The sequence below is a fragment of the Pantherophis guttatus genome, chromosome 2 (assembly GCF_059756535.1).
Source record: "Pantherophis guttatus breed Tessera chromosome 2, ASM5975653v1, whole genome shotgun sequence".
NCBI classification, from domain to species: Eukaryota; Metazoa; Chordata; class Lepidosauria; order Squamata; family Colubridae; genus Pantherophis; species Pantherophis guttatus.
Genome location: NC_142064.1, coordinates 186,453,367 through 186,479,152, shown reverse-complemented (window position 1 = coordinate 186,479,152; position 25,786 = coordinate 186,453,367). Strand labels below are relative to the sequence as shown.

The following is a 25,786-nucleotide window of genomic DNA, read 5'->3' as shown; positions in this document are numbered from 1 at the left end:
GAAGGTAATCCTCGACTTATGACCACAACTGAGCCCAAAATTTCTGTTGCTAAGTAAGATGTTTGTTAAATGAGCTTCGCCCATTTTATGATCTTTCTTGCCATAGTTGCTAAGTGAATCAGTGCAGTGGTTAAGTTAGTAACACAGTTGTTAAATGAATCTGGCTTCCCCTTTGGCTTTGCTTGTCAGAAGGTCACAAAAGTGATCACGTGACAGTGAACCATCATAACTATAATTCACTTGCCAAAGTCTGAATTTTGTTCACATAACTATGGGGATGCTGCAAAGTCTGTAAATTTGAAAAACGGTCATGAATCACTTTTTTTCAGTGCCGTTGTAACTTCAAATGGTCACTAAATGAACTGTTGTAAGTCAAGGACTACCTGTATAAGCTTTGTGAACTGCAGCTCACTTTATTCAGTGCATACAGTGTAGCCAGCGCATTACTATTGTTAAGATCTTAACAAACACGATGGGTTTCTAACACATTATAATTGTTAATTGATAAGGCAGTTGTATTCTGTCATGTAACCTGCATCCTCATAACCAACCTTCCTATCACTTGTCTTACGTCTTACATCAATCTAGCCACTCTGTGCAGATGAGGTGATGCAAGGGACTAAATTCAAGGGACTAAAAAAAGGAAATAAAGAAAATAAAAAGAGTTATAGTCAAGATGAGGTGGATCTCAATATGCACTCTTCCACTGTGCAATACTATGTGAATTGGAAATGATAATATATAGTAAAAATGCTAGCATTTTGTGCTGGGTGGGTCTGCTCAGAATAGACTTCTGTTTGGCATAGGAATTGTTCTGTGATAATATGTGCAATAGTGAGTAAAAAGTCATTAAAGTAAAATAAAATATAAAGGAACAGAAATAAAATGCAAGAAACCAAGTTATAGTGTATTTTATTATTTATTTATTTATATTCCAGGTTTATTATTTTGATAAATAATGCACGGACACACATAATATTCCTTTGTCCTCCTATTTTCCCTATAATATCCCTGTGAGGTAGGTTGGGCTGAGAGAGCATGACTGGCCCAAAGTCATCCAACCAGCTTTCATGCTTAAGGCGAGATTTGAAGTTATAGTTTCCTGGTTTCTAGATTGGTGGCTTAACCACTAGATATTCCAGGTTTCATAGCAAAGAATAAGTTCTGAAATAAACTAAGCTTGTTTCCAGAGCTGACAGTTTTCTCCTCTTGTCAAGGTATCTGCTTTACTACAGATGCCTTGGTTTTAAAGGGGAAAAATAGCTTAAAAGACATACCCAGTGGAAACCCTGTTTATCCAAATTTTTAAAAAAATCAGTCCAGCTGAATTACAAATTTAAATATATACATGCATTCAGAGACATATACAAATATATGCAAACACATAAAAACATACACTCCTGCATAGACAATCTGTATGCAATTATTTAAGAACAATAATTGAACTGAAATATTACTTGAGAAAAAGTTAGCAAACGGTGCACATTCAAAATATACAGAAATAAAGATAAGTTTAGAAATATGCTCTGGTGTTCCATTATAATGTGTTACATTATAATGTATTTAATCCAGTCCTCTTCCTCCAGGTTTATTTATATATTTTATTTCTAACAGAGATCACCAAGAATTATCCTGAGATGAAATTGTCTTTTGTTTGGATACATGATTTCATTGTCATTTGAGAATAGAAATCCCAACCATACATAAGAGCCTACTGAGTTGGAAATCAGATATCACCGAAATGTATACTTTTCGTATGTGGCTCATATGAGCCATTGTGGCGCAGTGGTTAGAGTGCAGTATTGCAGGCTACTTCTGCTGGCTGCTGGCTGCCTGCAATTTGACAGTTCAAATCTCACTAGGCTCAAGGTTGACTCAGCCTTCCATCCTTCTGGGATGGGTAAAATGACGACCCAGATTGATGGGGGCAATATGCTGACTCTGTAAACCACTTAGAGAAGACTGTAAAGCATTGTAAAGCGGTATATAAATCTAAGTGCTATTGCTATTAAAGTTAGTGTCGGTCCTAGCAGAATAAGCCCATGCAGGTTTTTGGCAGCAGTATTTGGAAGGGCTGTGCCATAGCCGCCTTCTTCCTACGGCTGAAAAGAAAAGGCTGGTTCAAGGTCACCCAGCTGCCTTCTATGCCTAAGGCAAGATTTTGGTTTCCCTGAAGCCCAGCACTGAACAGGTACAGTATGTTCTTTTTCCGCCATTGACATTAGTCACAGGGCCTAGTCAGAATGCCAGTCCTTTCTGATAACATGAAAACCTAAGTCAGGGCAAATCTGAGTCACTATAAGGCCTCTTGTTTGAAAAGTGTGAACAGTCCCCAAGTAGCATTGATGGTAAATTGGAACAGGTGAGAGAAACACTGTTGGTATATCCTATGAAGAAATCCTCCCATTTGCAGGGAGGATGTTTCAGTGCATGTAGCTCTATACTGTATGAGTCAGTCAATCCGTACACCCTGTGATGTACTTCTGGGACTGACACAGTGGGACAAGGTTTGACTTTCCACAGCCTCAGGCCTTTCAGATTCAGAACAGCCGAGCATTGTTCCTCTTTTTTTCATGACTAATGCTGTATTTTTGCTTGCCTCTCATTATGAAACCCACTTCACCTCATCAGTCACATGAACCAATGATATCCATTTACAAACATTTTAAAGTCCTACAGAGCTACAGAGAAAATGAATAAGCAGCTCTGTGCTTTATTAATACTGAAGTACCTTCATGAACAGAGAATGACAAAATATTCCTTTGTCATATTCTTTGAGGAATATGTTAGATTCTGAAAGAAAAATGGAAGGAGGGAGTTCACATCTGGAAGGATCCAGCAACACCATTCAAACTGCCGCCTGAGTTTCTCTTTCACACAATTGTTGTGTGTGTCTTATGTGCCTGGTTAGGAAGAGTTTGTATAAAAATCAAATTAAAGAACATTTTATCTGAAGCCATTTCCCCCATATTGTTGCAGTATGTAAGTGGTGTCATTGATTTTTTTTTCTGGGAATGTTCTCACTTATATCTTGAAAAACTGAAAAAAAAAATTACCTAGGCTACAAACAAAACACATCTTACAAAATGTCCTCTCACAGAAATAGTTTGCAGATATGGTACATGAAATCAGAGAAAGGCCCAAATATACTTTTCCCCCCCAATCCAGTCTGGAAACATCCTTAACGTTTCTTAGATTAAATGACTGTAATTAGTAATTGTAAAAAAAAAAAGCTAAAGCTAATTCATGACATTTAGGATTAGATTTTCACTCTCATCTTCCTGATAACTTCTCAGTTGCAATTAGATCTGAAATAGTAAATATCTTAAATATTCCTAAAACCATATGGCAATGTTCTTTTTAAAAATAACAAAGAGTTTTAACAAAACTCTTTTATTTACATTGGAGGTTTGCTGTACCTAGGAGAGAATTGAAAGTGAATTTTCTTTTTCCAAAAGAAAAAGAAAGGAGATGTAATCTGATTTCAGAATTCTTTTTTTTTCTTTAGTAAAATATAGCCACAGAAAAAGTTAATTTGGATCAGTGACACATTGTTTCAGTTTATTCATTGATTATTAATTGCAAAATAAAGAAGAAAAAATTAAATAGGGATTCTTCCCTGCCCCTCTCCTTGTGAACTAATTATAGCCTCAATACAGCATTGCAAGAAGGTTTTAAATTAAGAAAACAGTGACTCCTATAACCCCGTCTGTGATTTAAATTACTCCGGCTCGACTAGTTTTAATCAACTATCAAAAAGCCTGGGTGTAAATCATATTCCTCAAAATATTGGGGCTGGTGGTTAGAGAATCAAGTTATCTTCTTTATTTAAATAGAAATAGAATGTTTCCTTATTTCTTTTACTTCTTGACTTGCTTGCTCCCATATTCCTTTCTTCCAGTGAAACAGTCACACTTGTTAATTCTCAGTGAAAGGATGGATTTCCAAACATTTCCAGTGCTTGGAAGGATTCTGTCTTTCCTTTCCACAGGCAAGCTCAGAGGGTTCCTCCACAGAGGGTCCTGGCACACATATAAATAGCAATAGCGCTTATAATTATATACCGCTTCATAGTGCTTTACAGCTCTGTCTAAGCAGTTTACAGAGTCAGCATATTTCCCCCAACAATCTGGTTCCTCATTTTATCGACCTCAGAAGGATGGAAGGCTGAGTCAACTTTGAGCCAGTCAGGATCGAACTCCCGGCAGTCGGCAGAATTAGCTTGCAATACTGCATTCTAATCCCCTGTGCCACCACGGCTCTCACATAACCTCTTTTCTTTTTGCCTAGAATAGGCAGCCAGAAAATAAAAATCAGTTAAGTGTATTGTCCTCTGATTATTTTAAGGCATCTGTTTTAGAATATGTAATGCAAGTATATTGTTCCCGAAAATACTGTACAGGTAGTCCTTATTTAGCAATTGTTTGCAGTTATGACAGTGATGAAAAAGTAACTTTGCAAGCAATCCTCACATTCACAGTCTTTGTAGGTCTGTAAAGCAGAGGATAACTGAAGTAAGATAATAGGCATAGTCATGGTTACTGGCTGCTTTGCTTAAGACAATTACAATTAGGTAGTCCTTGTTTAACAACCACAACTGGGACCAGCAATTGTCTTCTTGTTAAAAATTAAATTATTTTTTCCTCATCTCCCTCTGGATAAAGGGCATGTCACTGTCTATTTGGTAATCATGAATATACAGTGATCAGTAATATAGTTCATGTATATATGAATTATGTATATGATAGTTTTATGATTATATGTGTGTGTTGTGTATGTATCTATGTATGTATACATACATACATATGTAATATTTTATTTAAAAACATTTTTAAATTTCTCTCTCCCCTCCCTCCCTCCCCTCTGCTGTCCTGAAATACTTGTGTTACGCAATACCTGTTTGTATGATTAATATAACTAAGGTTTCAATTGAATTTTCTGCTTATCTTTACTTGAAAAATAAATTAACATTTATATCTTGCTCTTGCTTTTAATGTTGTTGACATTTGTTTTCCTATTGTAATCCTATAATAATTATTTTTGTATTTATATTCCACTTTTATGTTTTTACAACTCCAGATAGTATATATAATGCCTCTACCTCCTATTTTCGCCACAATAATAAGGCGAAAAATGTGAGGTAGGTTGAGGTGAGAGAGAGTGAGGGATTAAGAGAAGGCTATCACCCATAGTTTCCCAGTTTCTAGTCCAACATTTTAACCATTATACCAAATATGTGCATATAGCATGCTATTTTTTGTTTGTGTTCAGAAGCTATACAAGGTTGGACCTTCTATTGAACAGGAGATCAATGGAGTCTATAAAATAGAATCAGAAATGTTGCCAGAAAAGTCAATGGTAGGCCACTTGTATAATATCACCAAAAAAGCTTTATACTTGTGTCCATGTAAATCCCATCTTGATAATATCTAATCAAAACAGAGAGGTATATTGTATTTGTACATTTGTCTGTACAAAATGAATTAGCTCATTAGTCTCGGTTCAATATAATTTTTAGTGCCTGCTAATACTGAAATGTTCTATATTATTGATCTTACTTAGGAAATAAGGACCTTTTTATTGAGGCCGTTGAGTGGAAGAGTTTCACAATAGCCTTCTCATATAGTATTTTAATTTTCCATTTATATCCTGGATTATTATTATTTTTTTGCATGATCTTAATATGGATTCTCTGAATTATCTCATAATCAACATGAATTGTTGATGTCATACTTCTGAAAAATAGATAATCAGGATTAATGCCAATCTGACTAATCTTTTGGTTTGTATATTTAAATCACATGTCCCAAAAGGTTCATTTGGGAATTCATGAAGCAATCCTTTCTTGTTTTTAAAAATATATACTTGCAACCAAAATCTAACAGTGCACAATTCAGTAAAGGAATTAGTGGCTATAACCAAAGTCTTATAACTTGTGATCCCCTGTAACCTGACATGGAGTTTATTACAGATATACTTTTCAGCCTACAGAATAACTTTTTTTTCAAAACCCAAATTAAATGTGTTTCATCAAATATTCAGTATGGTGTATTTTTTTTAAAAAAAAACCCATCTCTCAAAGTTTTTTCCCTCTTATTAGTATTGTTCTTGAATGGTGGATCATATTTTATTCTATTGTAAATTTTATAAGAGTCTTCAGCAGGTTGTTGCATATTTTTAAATCAAACCCAGAAATAAAGCAGAGATAATTTATGAAGCTCTTATATCCTACCCTAGACCTTTATTGTCATAATTTTGGCTTTATTGATATATTTTCTCTTTTTAAAAATTCTATTTTAGAGACATAAAGCCAGATAACGTCTTGCTGGATGAGCAGGGTAAGTGACAATTATATCTGGCTGCAGGAACATGTATATGCTTGCAACTGTATAGCAAAATATAATGTTTTCTGTAGGATCATGACAGACTTTATGAAGCCATCTTCTAGTGAGATGGAAAACAAGTTGAGGCAAACCTTTATCCTAGCTCTGGTGTTTTTGCTGACTAAAGATACAAATAATACATTTCTAAGGATTTCGTAATGTATCATAGGTTTTATTTTTTAAAAAATTCAAGTAATCTGATAGTGCAGTCCAGTTAGTGATCCAGTTAAGAGAGCTATACAATGTTCTGTTATTATTTTTGTGACACATGCTGCATCATGTTTTAAACCAAAGGCAATGTAACAGGGGTGAAATGCTCCTGGTTCGGACTGTATCGCCCGATCCAGTAGCGATGGTGGCGGGTGGTTCGAAGAACCGGTAGCAAAAATTGCTGCACCCCCCCCCCCCCATGCCCAGCTGAGCCACACGATCATCAGAGGCTGGTTTTTTTTACTTTTAAAAGCATTTTTTCTACAACCTCTTGTTGTAGAACAAGACAAAATGCTTTTAAAAGTAAAAAAAAAGCCTCTGATGATCGTGCGGCTCAGCTGGGATCGTCAGAGGCTTCTAAAAGCATTTTTTTTCTACAACCTCTTTGGCCGAAGAGGTTGTAGGAAAAAAAAATGCCTTTAAAAGCCTCTGGTGATCCCAATTGAGTTGCCTGATTGTCAGAGGCTTCTAAAAGCATTTTTTTGTGCAACCTCTTAAGGTTGTAGAAAAAATGCTTTTAAAAGTAAAAAAAAAAAAATGGCCACTCCCACCCAGTCACATTAACCCCCCACCACCACCACCAAGCCACATCCACAGAACCGGTAGTAACAAATTTTAGATTTCACCCCTGCAATGTAATATTATGCAATAAGATATAGAAAACATTATGTTTTGTCTTTTGTTACTCTGTTTTAGCCCCCACAGAGGCTTGAAGGTTTAATAAGGCGAATCTAATATATATTTCTTAGTAATTTAATAAATTCAGTGGAACACAGTTCCAGGTAAATATGTATTGGATGACACACTTAATTCTACATGTCCTCACATGTCCCCGAACAAAAATGAAAATATGACAGGTTGATGAAAAATACAGTATCTAAACAAGGTCTTTCATTGGGCCAGAGATCCAACCACCCCAGCCCCCTTAGAACTCAGTGATTTCTATCAAAGAACATGCTTGAAGAGCAAGCTTATACTAAGGGTTATTCTTATGTATGGTGATTAAATATAGAAGTATTTTTCTTTTGAAAAATATTTAGGTTCTTCTGTAAAAGTTTCACAACAGTGCTTTGTTTCAGATCTTAGCACCATTTTCTTGCCTGTTCTCCATGAAACGAAATGCAGGAATAGCCTACTTTGTGGTAAATAGTGTTTACACTAATTGTAAACTACGGTAGTGTTTACAACTAGTCAAAGAGTAGGAACCAACAATCCCAATGACATTTGCATGCCCCAATGTTTTAATCAGCGCTGTTATTGTGACAATGTTGTGACCAAGGTATGGGTTTAAAGGAGACCATTGAAATCAGTATTTTTGCAAAGGCTTTCAATTTAATGCATTTTAGCTGGTTATTTTAGAGTATATTTGGAATTGTCTTTTCTCCGTTTGTCCTTGATTCAGAGGTCATTCTAACTATTTCCTCTTTGCAATTTCTCTGTGTTTCACCAACCATGGCAAGAGAGGTGTGTAATTCCATTCATGTGTGCAAAAAGCCTTTTACCTATTGTTCAATTCTTTCCCCCTGAGACATTGTTTTTGCAGCCTATGTACCTATATTTAGACTGTTAAGACTGCTTGTTTTCCAGTGGCTTTCCTTCCTTGGAGGATCATATTTCAAGCTCCAGCGCAATCTTCTGTAGTTTTGCTAAGTTTATGTGATGAGATTTCTAGGGTACTCACTACCAAAGTCTTATTAGCTTATTAGCTATAAAATCCAAGCATGTTGAGATTAAAATAAAGCCATCGCTATTTAAGATGTTAAAAAGAAAGTTAAAATTTCAATTATATTAGGCATATTAGGCTGATTTAAAAAGCTGTGCTCTTAAAGCCTTCTTAAAAGCCTGTGCACAATGCAGCCTCAGTATTCCATTGAGAAGCCTCATCATAAAAAATTCAGGCCTCACCAGTGGTGAGTTGCTCCCGGTTCTGTCCGGTTCTATGGAACCGGTAGTAAAATTGGTGGGAGGCTCCGCCCACCCAGCCAGACGTCATAAATGACAATCTGCGCATGTGCGGCCCCTTTGTGAACGGCAGTAAAGGTAAGTAGAACCCACCCCTGGGCCTCACACAGTAGACAGATAAACCTGTTGCTGTCAGAGATAGAGATTCCCAAACAATTTGAATAGATAGTGGGAATTCTGCAGCTATGATATGGGAACATGACTGGGCTAAGTCCATCAGGCGAGTAGAAACAGTAGCAATGTTTTCTGTTTTATAAGGGCAACCCTACTTGTAGCACATTACAAAAAAATCAAGTATTTAATTAGTAGAGGGATCACTGTTGTTACTTACTAGGAAAAGATGCTTTTGGCATACCAATTGAAATGGATTAAAAAGCAGTTCTGGCCACAGATGTCACTTGAGATATTAGCTATAGATCCATATGAAAAATAATTCCCATGCTATATATCTTTCCTGAAGGAAAGGTCTATAACGCTCTTTCCATCACGCTCTTTTTCTGCACAAGATATACTTAATGAATAAACTTTATGCTGAGCTAGTGGTTCAGATAGGAGCAGATCAATATTCTCAAACTGTTAAGATAAGTGTAATGATTAAGAGAGAGGTTTAGAAATTGAACAGCGGTAGTATTATGTATGTTTAAACAATATGAAATAATGAAAGATTATAATTAGATATAAATGTGTATTACTATTAGAAATATATAAGCTGGATGAATATGATAACTATGATTAATAATATTATTTTATTTGTACTGAAGTGTATGGCACCCAGGCGTCACACTGTTCCCGCATTGATATGTATATGTAATATAAAATAAAAAACTTGATAAAAAATATTCTCAAGCTGTTCCATGTGGTTGACAAAAATATGGCTTGGGATAATGATTAATCATGACAAATTAGTATGAGTATTGTGGGTGGCCTATAAGAATGAGGATTTCCTATGTCCCTTTCCTTCCTTAGGTTTTCTCTAAGGGTTTTGCATATGCAAAATTTTGCATTATGGTTCCGTAAAACTTTAAAGAATGAGAAGGCAACATATTCATATATGCACATAATAGCACATAATCCACACAAAATTCCTTGCTTCCCTCTGCTGTTATAATTATATATGGTAGAAACTTTCGATTGACAATTTATCGTTTTATATTATTCTTAGGGCATGTTCATGTAACAGATTTCAATATTGCTACAGTGATAACTAAAGATACACAGATTACCAACATTGCTGGCACAAAACCATACATGGGTGAGTAGTCAATAGATCCAAGCTATTTGCATCACAATGTTTTGTTTTTAATGGACATTTTCAGCTTCCTTCTTAGTAAACATTAAAACAGTTTTAAGAAATGGAGCCTGATTCAGAAAATACTTCAAGGCTGATGTGGCCTTACATGTGCTAGATTTGGAATGGCTTCAGTTCTCCTAACCTTAAAGGTCCTTGGATGGATGGCTGATCAGGTTTCCCCCAAAATAAGACTGGGTCTTATATCAATTTTTGCTCCAAAAACGCATTTTGGCTTATTTTCCGGTTAGGTCTTATTTTGGGGAAAATACAGTACTAAATGCCTCCATCTGCTGACGATCTTAACTGGGGCTTATTTTGGGGGTAGGGCTTATATTACGAGCATCCTGAAAAATCATGCTAGGGCTTATTTTCCAGTTGGGTCTTATTTTCGGGGAAACAGGGTACATGAAATCCTACAAATCTAATCCAAAACTATAGATAGAGTTCTTTCGTTTCGCCATGTGAGTCATAATTGGATCACCCATCCCACATTGATGTTAAGGTACACATGGGGCCAAAATATTACTTTTGACAGGTTATACCAAATTATACTAACAGGATATCATAGTGACATTAATTGGATTTATTGATTCTTTCTCTCGAACCACTGTTATTTCCTCTATTCTTGTTAGTTACTGAAGATAACCAATTCACCACATATTCTTAGAATCAAAAAAGTGTTAATTGCAGATATTTTTTGTTCAATACACTTGCCAGAAATGTGGCTAAGGGAGGGGACCAGTGGTAATACTAACCTTGGATTAAAACTATATAAAGTCAGTGTCAGTTGCCTGTCCATTCTATTTGCTCTCTCAATATTATATTTCACTTTAAAGTGTGTTGGAATATTTCAAAGGGCTAGAGGGTAGAGCTAGTATTTTCCTCAAAGTAATAATCATTTTAAAATATGAAGGAATGTTTCAGATGACTTGAATTACATTCAGGATTAATCTTATTATGCATGTACGAGGGGCGGGTTTCAAAACCCGTTCCTACTGGTTCGCTTGTGGGTGCATGCGCATGCCTGTGTATGACGCTTCTGCGCATGTGCAGAAGCCTCCGGACAGAGCCTCCTGCCGCTGCTGCTACCGGTTCCCCCGATCTGGAACGAACTGGTAGCAACCTACCACTGACATGTACCTATTAAGCAGGTGCAAAATGTGCTGTTCTTCAACATCATCATCAACAACAACATAGTAAAGCCATTTCTATGCTTTCTATTTCTATGGCCATTTTCATGCTTTTGTTTCTATATCAAATAGCTAATGAGTTAGTCAAAATGTAACCTGGAGGTTATGAGAAAGAGGTGTGAAAAGCTTTATGTGAGATTAAAAGCAAAGAGTTCAAGAGCACAAAGAACAGTGTGCAGTGACCTTCTGAACAGCTATGTTTTTTTGAAGAACTTGGGAAAGTCTGTTGGTTCTTATGTTCTTTTTTTTAAATTTAATAAGACAAAGTAAACTTCCTCTTTTCATTACTGGGAGATGCAATTTTGCCTCAAGTCTGACTGGATCTCCTCCAAATGCCATTATTAAGGAGTTAGCAGTATGATGGTCCAGATTAAAATCAATTGAAAAAAGAGGCAAATTGTTTCTCCTTATTTTCTAATAATTCACACATAAGAAAGAGAATCTGATGAAAAATTATCTATCCCAGCATTCTCTTCTCACGCAGTTCTCCCAGACATCTCAGGGAAGCCAACAAGGATAAATGAAGAAGTTCACACTGACTTCTATTCCCCAGCAGCTGAAGATGTTCTGGAGTTGCTTATTGATAACCCTAGAGAGAATTTCTTATGAGAACTTGCAGCTCCTTTAAGAGGCGAGGTTTCTGAGGAACAAGGGGAGGGGGTTTACCATAGAGACAAGGAGTTGATGCTCCCGAGCTTATGTGGGAAGGTGAAGAATTGGCGGGAAGTGGAGGGAGAGACTCCCCCTCCCGGTTGAGCTGCATGCAGGGGTGTTGGTCAGTCTGCGGGCAAAAGTGAGAGAGGCAAATAATTAAGTTGGCAGCACGATCGAAGATGGGCCCAATGTAGGGGAAACTGTGGAGTTAGTTTGGCCAGGCAAATTATTAGGCCCCCGCCCCGCTATGAAAGTGGATCCTGGGCAGGGGTGGATTCTACTTACTTTTACTACCAGTTCGCAATGGGAGTGCGCACCTTATGATGTCCAGGTGGGTGGGCGGAGCTTCCCGCCACTTTTACTACCGGTTCTCAAGAACCGGACAGAACCGGGAGCAATCCACCACTGATCCTGGGTGCTGCGCTGCAACGGAGAAATGGACAATGGAGTGGCCGGTGCAAGGGAAGGAGGAGGAGCAGGGAGAAGAAAGAGAGAAAGCTACCTTCTCCTTCCCACACGACGGCCAGTCTATTGCTTGTTTCTCCATTGCAGCTCAGCACCCAGGATCCACTTTGATAGCGGGAGATTGGTAATTTAACAACTGGTTTCCCTGAACCAGAAAGAACTGGCTGAATCCCACCACTGATTAGACTATAGAAAGAAAAATCAGTCATTTTGTGGAATATTCCATCCTAAAGCAAATTTTAAATTTCTCTTTTTTTGCAGCACCTGAGATGTTTACTGCCACAAAAACTTCAGGTTATTCCTATGCTGTTGATTGGTGGTCATTAGGAATTACAGCCTATGAACTTCTCAGAGGCCGGGTATGGTACAGTTAACGTATATGTATTATTGGACCATCCATTATCTCTCTACTCATGATTTCACCATGTTTAGATTATTCGGAAACAATTACTTTCCAGAACTGCATCCACTGTATACAAGTAGTCCTCGGCTTACGACCACAATTGAGCCCAATATTTCTGTTGCTAAGTGAGACATTTGCTAAGTGAGTTTTGCCCCATTTTACAATCTTTCTTGCCACTGTTGTTAAATAAATCGCTGCAGTTATTAAGTTAACAAAGTGGCTGTTAAGTGAATCTGGCTTGCTGAATGATTTTCTGTCTCAGAACGTTGCAAAAGGAGATCATATCTGTCATAAACGTGAGTCAGTTGCGAAGCTTCTGAATTTTGAACATGTGACCTGGGTGATGCCACAACAGTCATACGTATGGAAAACGGTCAGAGGTCACTTTTTTCAGTGCTGTTGTAACTTTGGTCACTAAATGAACTGTTGTAAGTTGAGGACTACCTGTAATAGGGTCATTAAAATTCTAAAGAGAAGCTGTTCTGCTTAAAGAGATTAATTTACTGATAATTGCCAATGTGTGCTGTAAAGTTTATCATAAAAATATCATCAATTCAAAGGAAAAAAAATTGAACTATACTTCAAAAGATCCTTTCATAATTATGGATCAAGGATGCAGTCTGAAGAAGTGGCCTGCTGTGTGCGAATTAGTAACCCAACACATTTCATGCTGCAACAGGCCTTATTGGTTCGTTGGGTCATAACATATTTTCAAACTGTGCAGTGGATAGTATAGAAGACAGTAGGCATTTTATGAAACATATGAATAAAGTAGGAAATATATTATAGTGTAAATATGCAAGTTCTTATTTGTTCTGTTCTTTATCTTAGGGATAGTACGGTATCACATGTATAACTTCCTATTCGAGGGTATTTGTACCATTTTTTAAAAAATTATCTAGGCATATACGATCCATTAGAAGCAGTCTGGGGATGGGTAGGAGGGTGATTTTCTTGGAGCGGAGTATGTGGGACAATTCCAAGTAAGTAACATGATACTTGTCTGATTATTGGAGGTAGTTCAAATTTCTAAAGCACAACACATTTGTTTTCTTTTATTTTACAGTAATGTTTGTTTAAAGGGAATATTAATCTTTAATGCCAGTTGCACCTTATGCAGAGGAGAAAAAAAACTAATTTCTTTTATAATTACTTCTAAAATAGTTGTTTGATTTTCAAAATGAAACTGAATTATTACAATTCAATCAAAAGGTTATATTGTTTTAAAAAAACTGTAAAAGCAAATGGTTTTCTCAAATACATGGTGCCCAGTGGTGGGTTTCAAATTTTTTTACTACCGGTTCTATGGGTGTGGCTTGGTGAGCGTGGCATGGCTTGGTGGGTGTGGCTTGGTGGATGTGGCAGGGAAAGGTTACTGCAAAATCCCCATTTCCTCCCGATCAGCTGAGATTTGGGGGGCAGGGAATAGATGGGGACGGGGCCAGTCAGAATTTTTACTACCAGTTCTCCGAACTACTCAAAATTTCCACTGACCAGAACTGGTCAGAATCTGCTGAAACCCACCTCTGTTAGTGCCTTATATTTTCGGTATTCTTTGCTGTTGTTCTGTGTACACGCAAAGCGAATTACACCAAAGTTAAGCATTACTGAATGTGTGCCTAGATTAATGGTTTTCAAATCTTCCTGTTTCTGTCTTCTCCCCATTCTATCTGACCTGTTTTTCTGAATGGAATTCTACATTTATCAGGTTGTTTTCTGTAGCACATAACTAATATTAAATAGGTTCTGGATAAAGTTGTTATCTGAAATGCAAAATCTTGGTTATTGTAAGAAAAATGCTATTGAAAAGCTTGCATATTCCAGGGGCACAAATTCCAACGTAATCAGATGATTGAAGTGAGAAGCTATGCCTTGAACTGTTCCATAAAGAGACAATGCCAAACTGCATCCTGGAAATGTAGGGAATGGATGTTGCTAATGATTCTGAAATAATAACATATCTATTTTCCCCTACGTGCCTATGACACATTTTTTTTTCATCCTCACTTGTCATTCTGCTGTACTGGTGGTAACAGACAGCAAATTGAGACTAGAATTTGACATGGTTGCTCTTTACAAAAGCTCAGGCGCAGGGGTGGGCTTCAAAAATTTTAGCAAGGGGTTCTCTGCCTGGTTGCTGGGTGGGCGTGGCCATGGTGGGTGTGGCCTAGTTGGCCTCCTACACAACGGCAGGGGGGCGTTTTTGCCCTGCCTATGTTCCAGAGGCTTTCCTCAAGCCTCTGGGAGGGCGAAAATGGCCTCCCTAAGCTCCAGAAGCCCTCTGGAGGCCGGAAAAAGCCCATTTTTCGCTTTCCCTGAGCCTCTGTGTGCACCCTGCACTTACCTGCATCCAAAATGGGCCACATGGGGATTCCTGGGAGGGGCGGGGTCAGCCAGAAGTGGGATTTGGGGGTTCTCCGAACTGCACAGAATCTTAGCTAGAGGTTCTCCCAAACCCCTGTGAACTCCCAGCAGCCCACCCCTGCTCAGGGGTAGCTAAAGGTTTTGCTTTTAATTTCTGAGGTAGGCATAGGCAGACATGCCAGGTGAGCTTGCATCGCCCAGTATTGCAGTCTGTTCTGCAATTTTGCACAAATTCTAATGGCTGGCACCATTTGTGCTGCTCTTTAGTACAATGCAAGAACAGGTTGGAAATGCCTTTCCATTGTTTAATTTTCTTTTCAGAGTTGAATGAAAATAGCCCACTACTGCAGGCATGCTGAGAAAATACTCTCCTTAATTTAATTGATTGCATTTATGTCCTGAGGATTTATTACAAAACATTTTGAGAGCATGTTTAAAACTGTGTCATTTTGATTCTGTTTTGTCTTATTTCAAAAGAGAATATATTTCAGTTCAGAAAAAAAAATACAAATTTTAAGTATGGTATTTCTAGTAATGTTGAAGGAATTCACACCTACCACTAAAATGATTTTCCTTGAACTCAATTTGCATTGAGTGAAACACCAGTTGCACAATGCTTGATGTCTTGCTGTTGCTTACATGTTGCTTTTTAAGTGTACTTTTTCTGTTGTCTTCCTTTCCTGTGTTGATCTGTGTTCAAAAAATTACCCAGTGTCACAATGCCTTAACTAAGAACATTAGTGGACTCTGAGGAAGGAGGAGAGAGAGTGAAGTCTCTTGGAGAAGTTGTCAGCCCATTACAATCTAGTGATACTTTTTTTCCTCTAAAAAACTTCTCTAACCTAAAAGAGAGAATTCATTAATCTGTTCTTGTTGGATGTCGAACTGTGTTTCAGTGTCCTTGCCTTCTTCTCTCCTTGCAGAGACCATACCACATTCGCTCTAGTAATTCTGCCAATGAAATTTTGCATGTGTACAAGACAGCCACCATCATGTATCCTGCTGCCTGGTCACAGGATATGATCTCATTGATTAAAAAGGTGAGTGAGCTTTAGAGATCAGATGTTGGTTAAGATGCTAAGTCTTCCAAGCCTTTTGACTCATTCTATCAGGAGTAGAACATTACTGGAGATTCAGGACTGCTGCTAAATATGGAAGCTATGAGTCATCCTACGTTTCTCCTCCCCCACACCCTTGGAATGCATTTTAACACCTAGTGTGATGTTATTTTACAACATCAAACAGTTCCACACACCCACTGCACTTGATTGGCTCTGATTTTAGGAATGCAGGAAAACCTAAAATGCTGGATCATTTTAGGAACATAGGAAAGTGTTTTATCCTACACTACATTGGACATTTCTTACTTGATCCTCCTTCAGTTAAGTTTATTTATACAAATATTTCTGTCTGAAACAACAATACTGGATGTTGTAATCTTTTTAAAGACTTTAGAAGTGCTGAATAGGAGCTTAGAATTTGAAGAAAAGTCAGAGCAGGATATTCACAACAACTTATGGTATCAGCTTTGGAAGCCATATTAGGCTGGAAACTTCCATGCTGCCACCTTCTCATGCGTGGGAAAGTAGGAGGGAGGTTTAGTAGAGGGGTTGTCTGTAGACATAATAGCATTCTTCCTGTCGGTCAAAGTCAGGGCGATCCTGCATCTGGAGGAGGAGTGGTTGGAGTGAGGTCTCGAGATGGGACGGCGGTTGATTGGAGTATGTGATCGACTGAGGAGTGAGGGGATGGTTTTGGGGGTTTTGATTTACTGAGGGAAAACTCGGATCTCTCAGATTCAGGTTTTCCCAGATGTGCCAGTTTACCTATTCTAGTAAATAGAACTTTGAAAAATGCTTGCTTCAGAGTCTTTACTTGGAGTTGGGTTTTTTTCTGGAATGCTCACATATGGGCTACATGGAAGTTCTTGAACTGTAAACATTCATGGGCTGGAGGTTCCCTATTATGTCTGAGATAGATAAAGAGGCACATATCATCCTTTTCTGTATTGAATCTGCAATTGTGTTGTATTCTATTCTGATATACTTAATAAACTACTTTAATTCTAACCTCTAGCTAGTGGAAATGAATTCAGAAGAAAGATTTTTTCAACTGAGTCATATCCAAGAGTTTCCTTACTTGGCTGATATCAACTGGGATGCTGTTTTACAGAAGACAGTATTGCCTGGATTTCTTCCTAATGTAAGAATTTTAGTTTGAATGTTTTCTTAATTTAGAAACTAGAGTTATAATGATGATGACACTGTGGCACGTTTCTTAATGCATAAAGCAATAAACTATCATTGTGCAGATTTCACACACCAACAGAGTCAAGTCTGAAGAGAAACATAAACTTCTAAAAACCCAAAATCAATAGTTTAATTATTAAGATAAATTAAGTGGCACATCAATTCATTCATTCATTCATTCATTCATTCATTCATTCATTCATTCATTCATTCATTCATTTATAACATTTCTAGGGCTGCCCAAAACTCAGCAACAAGTACCTACCCCTCCCCAAAGCAACACAATACATTAAAAGCCAACTGAAACAATAAAATGGCAACCAGATTAAAATATATAGCAACTCAATCAATTGCGACTCCAGGCCTGCATGGGCCAGTCATATATTTGGGAGGGGGAAACACTGTTTTTTTTTAAAAAAAAAAATCAGGAGTTGCCATCCAGACATGTCCTTGAGGTCCCATTAGGTGGCTGTGTCTTGATGAGAGGACCTGAAGTGTGCTCTCTTTACTGCAGCCTGAAGGACTTGATGTTTGTCTGGAGTTAAAAGCTTTTCTACTCTTATAATTATTGATCCTAGCTGTCCAATTCAAGCTCTCCTCTATATTGTATTTCAATTTTGAAATTTCAGAGAGTCCTAATAGTTTTAATTGGGGAATCTGTTTTGGTTCACTTTTATGGTGTTCAATCACACCATAGAATGTCCATGCAAATGTCTTTCTTTTACTTTCTTTTATTTCGGGGGAAGGGTAACAATTTCTCTCTGCATGTGCTTTCTTCCATAGAAAGGGAAGTTAAACTGTGACCCAACCTTTGAACTTGAAGAAATGATCCTGGAGTCAAAGCCACTTCATAAAAAGAAGAAGCGCTTGGCTAAGAAGGAGAAGGAAAGCAACAAAAATGAATCCTCAGAGGTAAGGCACAGAGAGTTGGATGCCTGAATTGCCCAAAAGATGTTTGGCTGATGTAAGCATTTTAATGTCTTCCATTTTCATTAGGTATATTGATCTAAAAGACAGAAGTCTCAGATCTAAATCACACTGACTTTAATGGCAATGCCCCAAATGAGTAGGACAGCAGCCAAAATATGGAGTCTGTAACCCTCTGTGCTTTCTTATTCTTGGCATTTAAATGATGAATTGGTGCTACAGTATATTTATAATACTTTTTAAAATATAAGAGCATCTTTTGAAAACTTTGCAAAATTTGGGAAAGGCCCATAGATATATCAGTTTTAGATTTCTGGATTATTTTAAATTCTATGAGCAATACCTTACATCAAGGTTATGACAGCAAAGAATAAGAATAAGCCAGCTTTCCCAGTCTAGCTTGACGCCGTCTCTCTCTCTCTCTCTCTCTCTCTCTCTCTAACACACACACAAAAACAGGTTATTTTCTCCACCCCCACCCCCCACCGGAGACCCCTGGATTCCCTCCCAACCCTGCCTGTCCCATACAGGTACCACCACACAAGTGATGTAGAGTTGGCCATGCCGAGTCACATGACACACACACACACACACACACACACACACACACACACACCCGCCAGCCAGCCAGCCAGCCAGCCAGCCAGTCATTAGGGCAGAGAACCAGTTGTTAAAAAATTTGGAGCCTACCATTGAATAGAATAGAATAGAATAGGAATAGGAATAGGAATAGGAATAGGAATAGGAATAGGAATAGGAATAGGAATAGGAATAGGAATAGGAATGGAATGGAATGGAATGGAATGGAATGGAATGGAATGGAATAGAATAGAATAGAATAGAATAGAATAGAATAGAACAAGAGGATAGAGTAGAATTTTCTATATTTTTTTAGCTACCTTTAGGTTTGGTGAGGGGAATAGAAAGAAGGGACAACCCTGGGAAAGGTAGAGATAATAAGAAAAAGTGCACAGTGATTTTGGCAATTTTTTTCTAGGTTCATTAGCTTTGGGCTGAAAACTATAGCAAAGCAGGGAAAACACATCCTTTTTTGTGAAAAAGAAAGAAATCAAGAAATAGAACTTCCTTGTTTCAGATTTGTATCTCCTTTCTCCCCCTCTCTACACCAATACTGGATACAAACAAAGCCAGAAAAAAATAGATATTAAGAAGGAGAGAAAGAATAGAATCCGTGCCCATAAGTTCTGACTCTAGCTACTCCCAAGAGAATCTATGGTATCTTCATTATCACTGCTACTAAGTCAATTACTTTCACAAAGCAAGATACATTGAGGAAGGGCATAATCTTTAGTCTATTAGTGAGGAAGGACATTATCCTTAGCCTACTACTACTACTACTACTACTAGAGCCCTCTGTTCAGGTAAGCCAAGATCTAAAGAGATCACGGTAGATTCTAAAAATTGGATTGTCAACTACTGAAGAAAATAAACTAGAAATAATACTTGATCAAATTCGATGCATCTGATCCAGGTTCTTAGATGAATTTAGTTTCTGTTAAGAGAGGTACACAACAGAGTCAGCTAATAATTTAGTCCATGGATCAATCATTTGAATTCCTTTGAAATGTCTTTCTTGATAAGTTTAGTGGCTTCTTGCATCAAATACTACAATGATGAACTCTCATTAACTGGTCTTTTTTCTTTCTTAATATAAGGCCTGCCAGCTGCAGAAAAACCTGGAATCAATACAAAGGGACTTCATAATTTTCAACAGAGAAAAGTAAGCGTTGACCTGAAAATATAAACTTTAGCTTAGCACATCATTAAGATTTCTTAGAACTAAGGAAATCTGATTACTGTTCCTCAGATAATTAGGTAGTGATTTTGGCACAAAATCCATAGAAAAGCACTGGAAGCCTGGCATTGCTGTACGCTCTCATTTGGGTGTTGCTCAAACTATTTCACTGAGGTAGGAAACCTCACTGAATTTAAATTTTGAATATGACTGAAATGGCTTTATTTTACTTTTTTCTGCCTTGTTCTCCTTCCAGAAAGAAATTGTATCTGCTGCAGTTAGGTAGTAGGTGAGCAAATAACAAAGGCAGCTGTTCAAACAGTAAATATTTTTCTCAATATATAGGTAGTTCTTGATTTACCACCATTCATTTCATTATTCAAAGTTACAATGGTGCTGAAAAAATTAAGGTACAACCAGTCCTCACACTTATAATGTCACAAAGTCCCTGAGGTCACATAATCAACATTCAGACACTTAGCAACTGGCATATATTTACAATGGTTGCAGTATCCTAGGTTCATATAATCACCATTTATGACCTTCCCATTTCTGATAAGCAGAGTCAATGGGAGAAGTCAAATTTGCTTGATGTGATTTGCTTAATAACTAGGGTTGTAAAATTGGGCACAACTCATTTAACACACTACTTAGTGACACAGGTTCGGTCCAGTGGTGAAATCCAAATTTTTTTACTACTGGTTCTGTGGGCGTGGCTTGGTGGGTGTGGCATGGGAAGGATACCACAAAATCCCCATTCCCTCCCCACTCCAGGGGAAGGATACCACAAAATCTCCATTCCCACCCCACTCTGGGGCCAGCCAGAGATGGTATCTGCCAGTTCTCCGAACTACTCAAAATTTCTGCTACCAGTTCTCCAGAACCTGTCAGAACCTGCTGGATTTCACCTCTGGTTCAGTCTCAATTTTCATCATAAGTTGAGGGCTCCCATAATTCCGTTTCTTGACTTTCTGAGATCATTCTTATAAATTCTGTGATTATCTACTTTCCAGCATAGCAAAATTTTCATTGCATAGTGTATGGAAGTTATAGGATATTATGGGCTGGATCTTTAAGTATTGATCGGTGGCTTAAGACATTCAATTAATAGAGACTTTTAACAAGCAATAAGTTCTTGAAATGGATGGTATACAGCCTTTATAACTGGAATCATAGCAAACCTGATAAAAGGAGAACTGATTGTATCTTGACTAATGCAGAAGGTGAGGACAGGTTTGGTATCCTGGTTAAGATACCAGACTAGAAACCAGGAGACTGTGAGTTCTAGTCCTGCCTTAGGCATAAAGCCAGCCTGGGAGTACTAGGAAGAAGGCAAGAGCAAATCATTTCTGAAGTTTTGCCAAGAAACTGAAGGGACAAACTCAAAGGCACCCGCTGCCCAATGCAGATGGTAAGATTTTTGAGAACTGCTGGACTTTATTGCTATCTGATGATGGACTTTGGTTTCTCTTTTATACATTTTAGGGCACGACAAGAACATAACAAAATGCAGGAGAACTTGACGGTGACACAAACCAAAGACAACGAAGTGACACAAACGAAAGACAACGAAGAGACACAAACGAAAGACAACGAAGAGACACAAACCAAAGACAACGAAGTGACACAAACCAAAGACAACGAAGAGACACAAACCAAAGACAACGAAGTGACACAAACCAAAGACAACGAAGATGACGATCAGAATAATAATCTTTGAGATCAATGTAGTTTTTGCTCAGGTGCTGCTACCGAAAAGGGCAGGCTTTTACTTTAGCTCATGGAGCTTAGCAGATAAAATTGCACACTGCTTTCAAGACAAGGCAGATACCTTGCTAAGGAACCTTGAGGCTAGATGCTGAGTCTCTCTTCCCACCATAAGGACTTGTGGCCTACAATCCTGCAGAACTACTTAAGGCACAGATTACCGTCTTTATGCCTGTTTTTATTTTTTTAAGCCACTTGACCATTAACAGGAAAGAGTATGCTCTTTAAGTACTGTGCAAAAGGCACTCCAAATAGGGAAAGGTTAAGTTCACTTTATAGGTATAATTTCTGTTGGTAAAATGTCAAAGTTGCTGATAATTGGGTTAAATCCACTGCCTATGGGAAAAAGGTCTTTGCAGGGCTGCTAGAGGGGGTAGCTCCACATTTTCTTAGAAGTTAAAAAAATAGAGCTGAATCATAACTCTGCCTTAGAGTGCAATAGACTTCAAAATGAAAATCATTTTAAAAATACTTGTAACTGACTATATACAATATATCAGACACAGAATAAGAGGAAATAATATTTTTGCTGTGGGGGTTTTCCACTTATTGGTACTTTTAAATGAATTAGTTCTTAAGAATATATCCAGTATATCTTCAGATTGGGAGGTCTGTGTGTACATTATGTGAATCAGGAAATGGAAGAATGGGACATACAAATCAAGATAAATTCACTAGGGCCATTTTATAAGTAGAATTCACTAGTAAGTGAAAGGGGTCATTCCATTTCTTGCAAGGGATGGATGGCAATCATTAAAAATGTTTAAGTCTGCAACTATCATAAAGAAATACTATCTGTGATCATTTAGTAAAAGACCATTGATGACTCTTGGGACCAATAGATGCTTGGTACAGTTAATGTCAAACTATTAACTTTGTACCCTGAAGTACCGTTTGTTATTATGTGTAGTTGGGAAGAGACAGCAAAAATCCAGGTTGTTTGAAATTGGCAAGAAAAGAGTATATTAATGTTACAAGTACCCCAGGTTAAGCATAATTCTTTATGGGGAGCAATTTTATGTTTGACCTAATTTTTTGCTCTGCTTTGCTTTATGGCTCTAGTCCTCTTAGTCCTCCTTTCCCTGTTCTTTCTTCCCCAGATACAACATTGTTAGACAAAAGCCTGGCTAATACAATGGAAGTAGGAAATTACATTGACAATTATTGTACATTGTCAAGCTGAAATCTTTTTCTAAGCCTGTTTGTAGTTTGAATCAAAATACCACTGTGAGGTCACTTGCTTTCTAGTGATTTCGATTCTTTGTTTCGTTCTCTGTATGTACAAAATGTAAAAGCATTCTCAACCAATACAATCTCTTTGATTTCCAAAGAAAAGTGAATTGATTATGTCCACCCGGTGTGCATTATCATTAAGAAGAGAACATGGATGGATTCTGTGTCTACTGGGATAGCCCAGTAGGCAATTGGATCAGTGGATGCTTTCTGTATTCTTTTAATCCTAAATTTTTTTTGAAATTTTCCTCTACAACAAGGTAGTTCCTCTGAATGCAAAGGATAGCAAAAGGTGATGGAAGACCTCCTTTCTCCGGATTGCTTAAAACAGATAAATCTGCTACCCCGCAAATGGGGGGAAATGTTCACTTAGGCTTATAATTTAATAAGCTCAATAACTAGATCCTTACTGCATTTGTAGCTTTTCTCGTCCCATATGGACAGATAGCTAAGCGATGATTCTCGGGTTCCATCTTGCCACTATCATTCTGTTTGGCCTGCTGAACCAGACTGAATGATCAGGGCATAGCTGCTCACTTCATGTACTCCTTCCTTCCTGAAACAGATGGATAGATATGGCTCCAGAAAATCTAGCCCAGGATTGGGCTCCTTCCAACTGGAAGGAATGAAATTTTAATGAAAATCAATGGAATTCCCACCGTTAAGAGGCACAAAACACACAAAACTTTAGTGCACACCCTAAAATTGATGCAACATTTTTGTTGGGTGGGGCGAACAGAAAATCTTGACCCTTCCTATGTACATGTTGTGGTTCCATCTACTTCACACAATTGTTCTGCCCATTGTGGTTCCGGGTCCTCCGCAGATGTAAAAGGCAATTTTCAGTCACACAAAGTTTATCTACATTTCATCTGGTCCCCTCATTCAGCTTTTGTCCCAATTTTTCAGCTATTTGTTGCTTGGATTTAAAACTTCAGCACTCTTAGAATGATGCGGTTGGAAGAGATCACAGGGATCATCTAATCCTACTCCTATGTAATATATAAAATTCATAGAATAGGTGTACAAGTCAGCTATCTTGACTCTCAGGCAGCTTCTAAAGATAAAATCCACATTTTTCTTTAATTCTCACCCAAATTAAGGCTGCTCAGTTCCAGCAAGAATATTTTACCTAGGACAAAATTAATACAGTTGTTAAGTGCTACAGAGCTACAAGTCCAATGTGGCCATTTTTTGGGTACAAGGATTTGTAGTTCAGCAATTTTCTCATGGATCATTAGAGCAATCAGTCCAAAAGCTGTATACCAGCAAAGTGCCTGAAAAAGACAAAGCATTAAATGCAATTGATCACATTTCTGGTTTTTTTTTTTTTTTTGGGGGGGGGGTTGCGAACCAGACAAGCCAGCAGACCAAGGAAGGAGACAGTCAACCCTCCTTCTGCTGCCATTGTTCATTTAACTCCACTAGTAGCAGTAGGACAATTAAGGTAAAAAAACAATACATCGTTGCATCTAAATGATAAACATATCATATGTCTTTCTGTGGAGTACAGGCCAATCCTCAGATATTCTCCATCATTCTCTAGGTAATATATTAGGGCAAATCTTGCCTCCAAAACTTTTCTTTTCACTGAAAATTACTAATTACTAGGATTTTTTTCCCAATACATGAATGGTCACAATTCCAGTTGTGATATAGAAAGATTTGGACTAAATTGATATCCCAGAATGGTTTGGTTCAAAGGACAGCTGTTTCTAAATGCTCTTTAAATGTGTGAGACTTCATATCTGATTCTCCACAGCCAGCACAGTTACTTAAGTCTGCTGTACAGCACTATATTAACCCAGAAACTTTAGGGACTCTTATGTCAGTAGACTTTTTAGATTGAAAAGAATGTGTTAATGGTTATTTGGGCCCTTTAAGAGCATATATACAGATTACATTATTACTACCTGCTATTCTGATCTCATCACCACCAAATAATCTTCCCAGGAACAGAAACACAAAGTAAATGTAATATTTACAAGAGTAAATTATAAATACCAATTAATGTTCTTTTGGTTCAGTTAGATTTAGAAGGGCATCATTCTTTTCTTCTGATGGAAAGAGAATAGGGACAGAAGCTTCCATGTCTGTTAAAAATGTGAAGAAGTTGCTAATTAGAATGTTAAAAGTAGCATTTCCTCTCTCTTCCATGTTATAAATAAAGTTAGTTAGCCTTTCTGTAAGGGCCTTTTGCAGTGCACTAACCTTTTTCATTTTGTAAAGCCTCAAAATAAAGTTGTATTAACTCTTAGTTGCAGCTGTGCTCCATTGTATCCTATTTTTTCAAAGCTCGATTGATGGACAATAGGTTTTTACAGCCATAAAATTCTAGCATTTCAATGAACACCCCCCCCCTCCAATTTTTAAAACAATGATCCACTCGTTTATCTGGTCCATAATGGAGAGGTTGATGCAAATTGTGACTCCAAACCCTGGGAAATTTCCTCTGCCCTCCCACTGTTTTAGATCCTGTTTAGATGCCAAGTCACACTAGGATATGCTCAGATTGTTTGATTTTCAAAGATTGATGTAAATTGCAGAGATAGTTATGACAGTGATTATCAGCATGGAAAATGTTTTAGATCCTGTTTAAATGCCAAGTCACAATGGAACATATTTGAATGAACCACATCAGCAGTGATTTAGTCAGCCTTTATGATTACTTGAAGTAGGGTGACGGGAAAAATCCATGGAAAGGCAGCACTAAGCAGACCATTGGGAGTTCAGATTTTGGCAGTTGTTAAGCCATGACAATAATGTCTAATTCATGCTGTTTTGGTAGCAAAAATACTCCCAAATTGATCTTGTAGTAGACAAGACCTGAACATTTTACACCTTTCCCTATCTGGCCCACATCAGGTCAATTGGAAATTAGAAATCAAATATAAAATATTAAAATAAAAAATAAAATGTATGCCATGCAGAC

General features: G+C 37.6%; 1 protein-coding gene across 3 annotated transcripts in view; it reads left to right on the top strand.

Annotated features, from left to right (window-relative positions):
• STK32A (serine/threonine kinase 32A) overlaps positions 1-25,111 on the top strand; it is a 77,209-nt gene extending 52,098 nt beyond the window's left edge. For 2 of the 3 annotated variants that reach the window (XM_034405237.3, XM_034405233.3), the window contains exons 6-13: positions 6,301-6,338; positions 9,718-9,807; positions 12,417-12,514; positions 15,846-15,962; positions 16,999-17,124; positions 17,955-18,083; positions 19,775-19,839; positions 21,340-25,111. In XM_034405237.3, coding sequence (XP_034261128.1) covers positions 6,301-6,338; positions 9,718-9,807; positions 12,417-12,514; positions 15,846-15,962; positions 16,999-17,124; positions 17,955-18,083; positions 19,775-19,839; positions 21,340-21,574 — 898 coding nt within the window. In that variant the 3' untranslated portion in view covers positions 21,575-25,111. Of the gene's footprint in view, positions 1-6,300; positions 6,339-9,717; positions 9,808-12,416; positions 12,515-15,845; positions 15,963-16,998; positions 17,125-17,954; positions 18,084-19,774; positions 19,844-21,339 lie in introns of those variants that run through there. The other variant, XM_087887415.1, reaches the window with a different exon arrangement.
• The last annotated feature ends 675 nt before the right edge of the window (positions 25,112-25,786 follow it).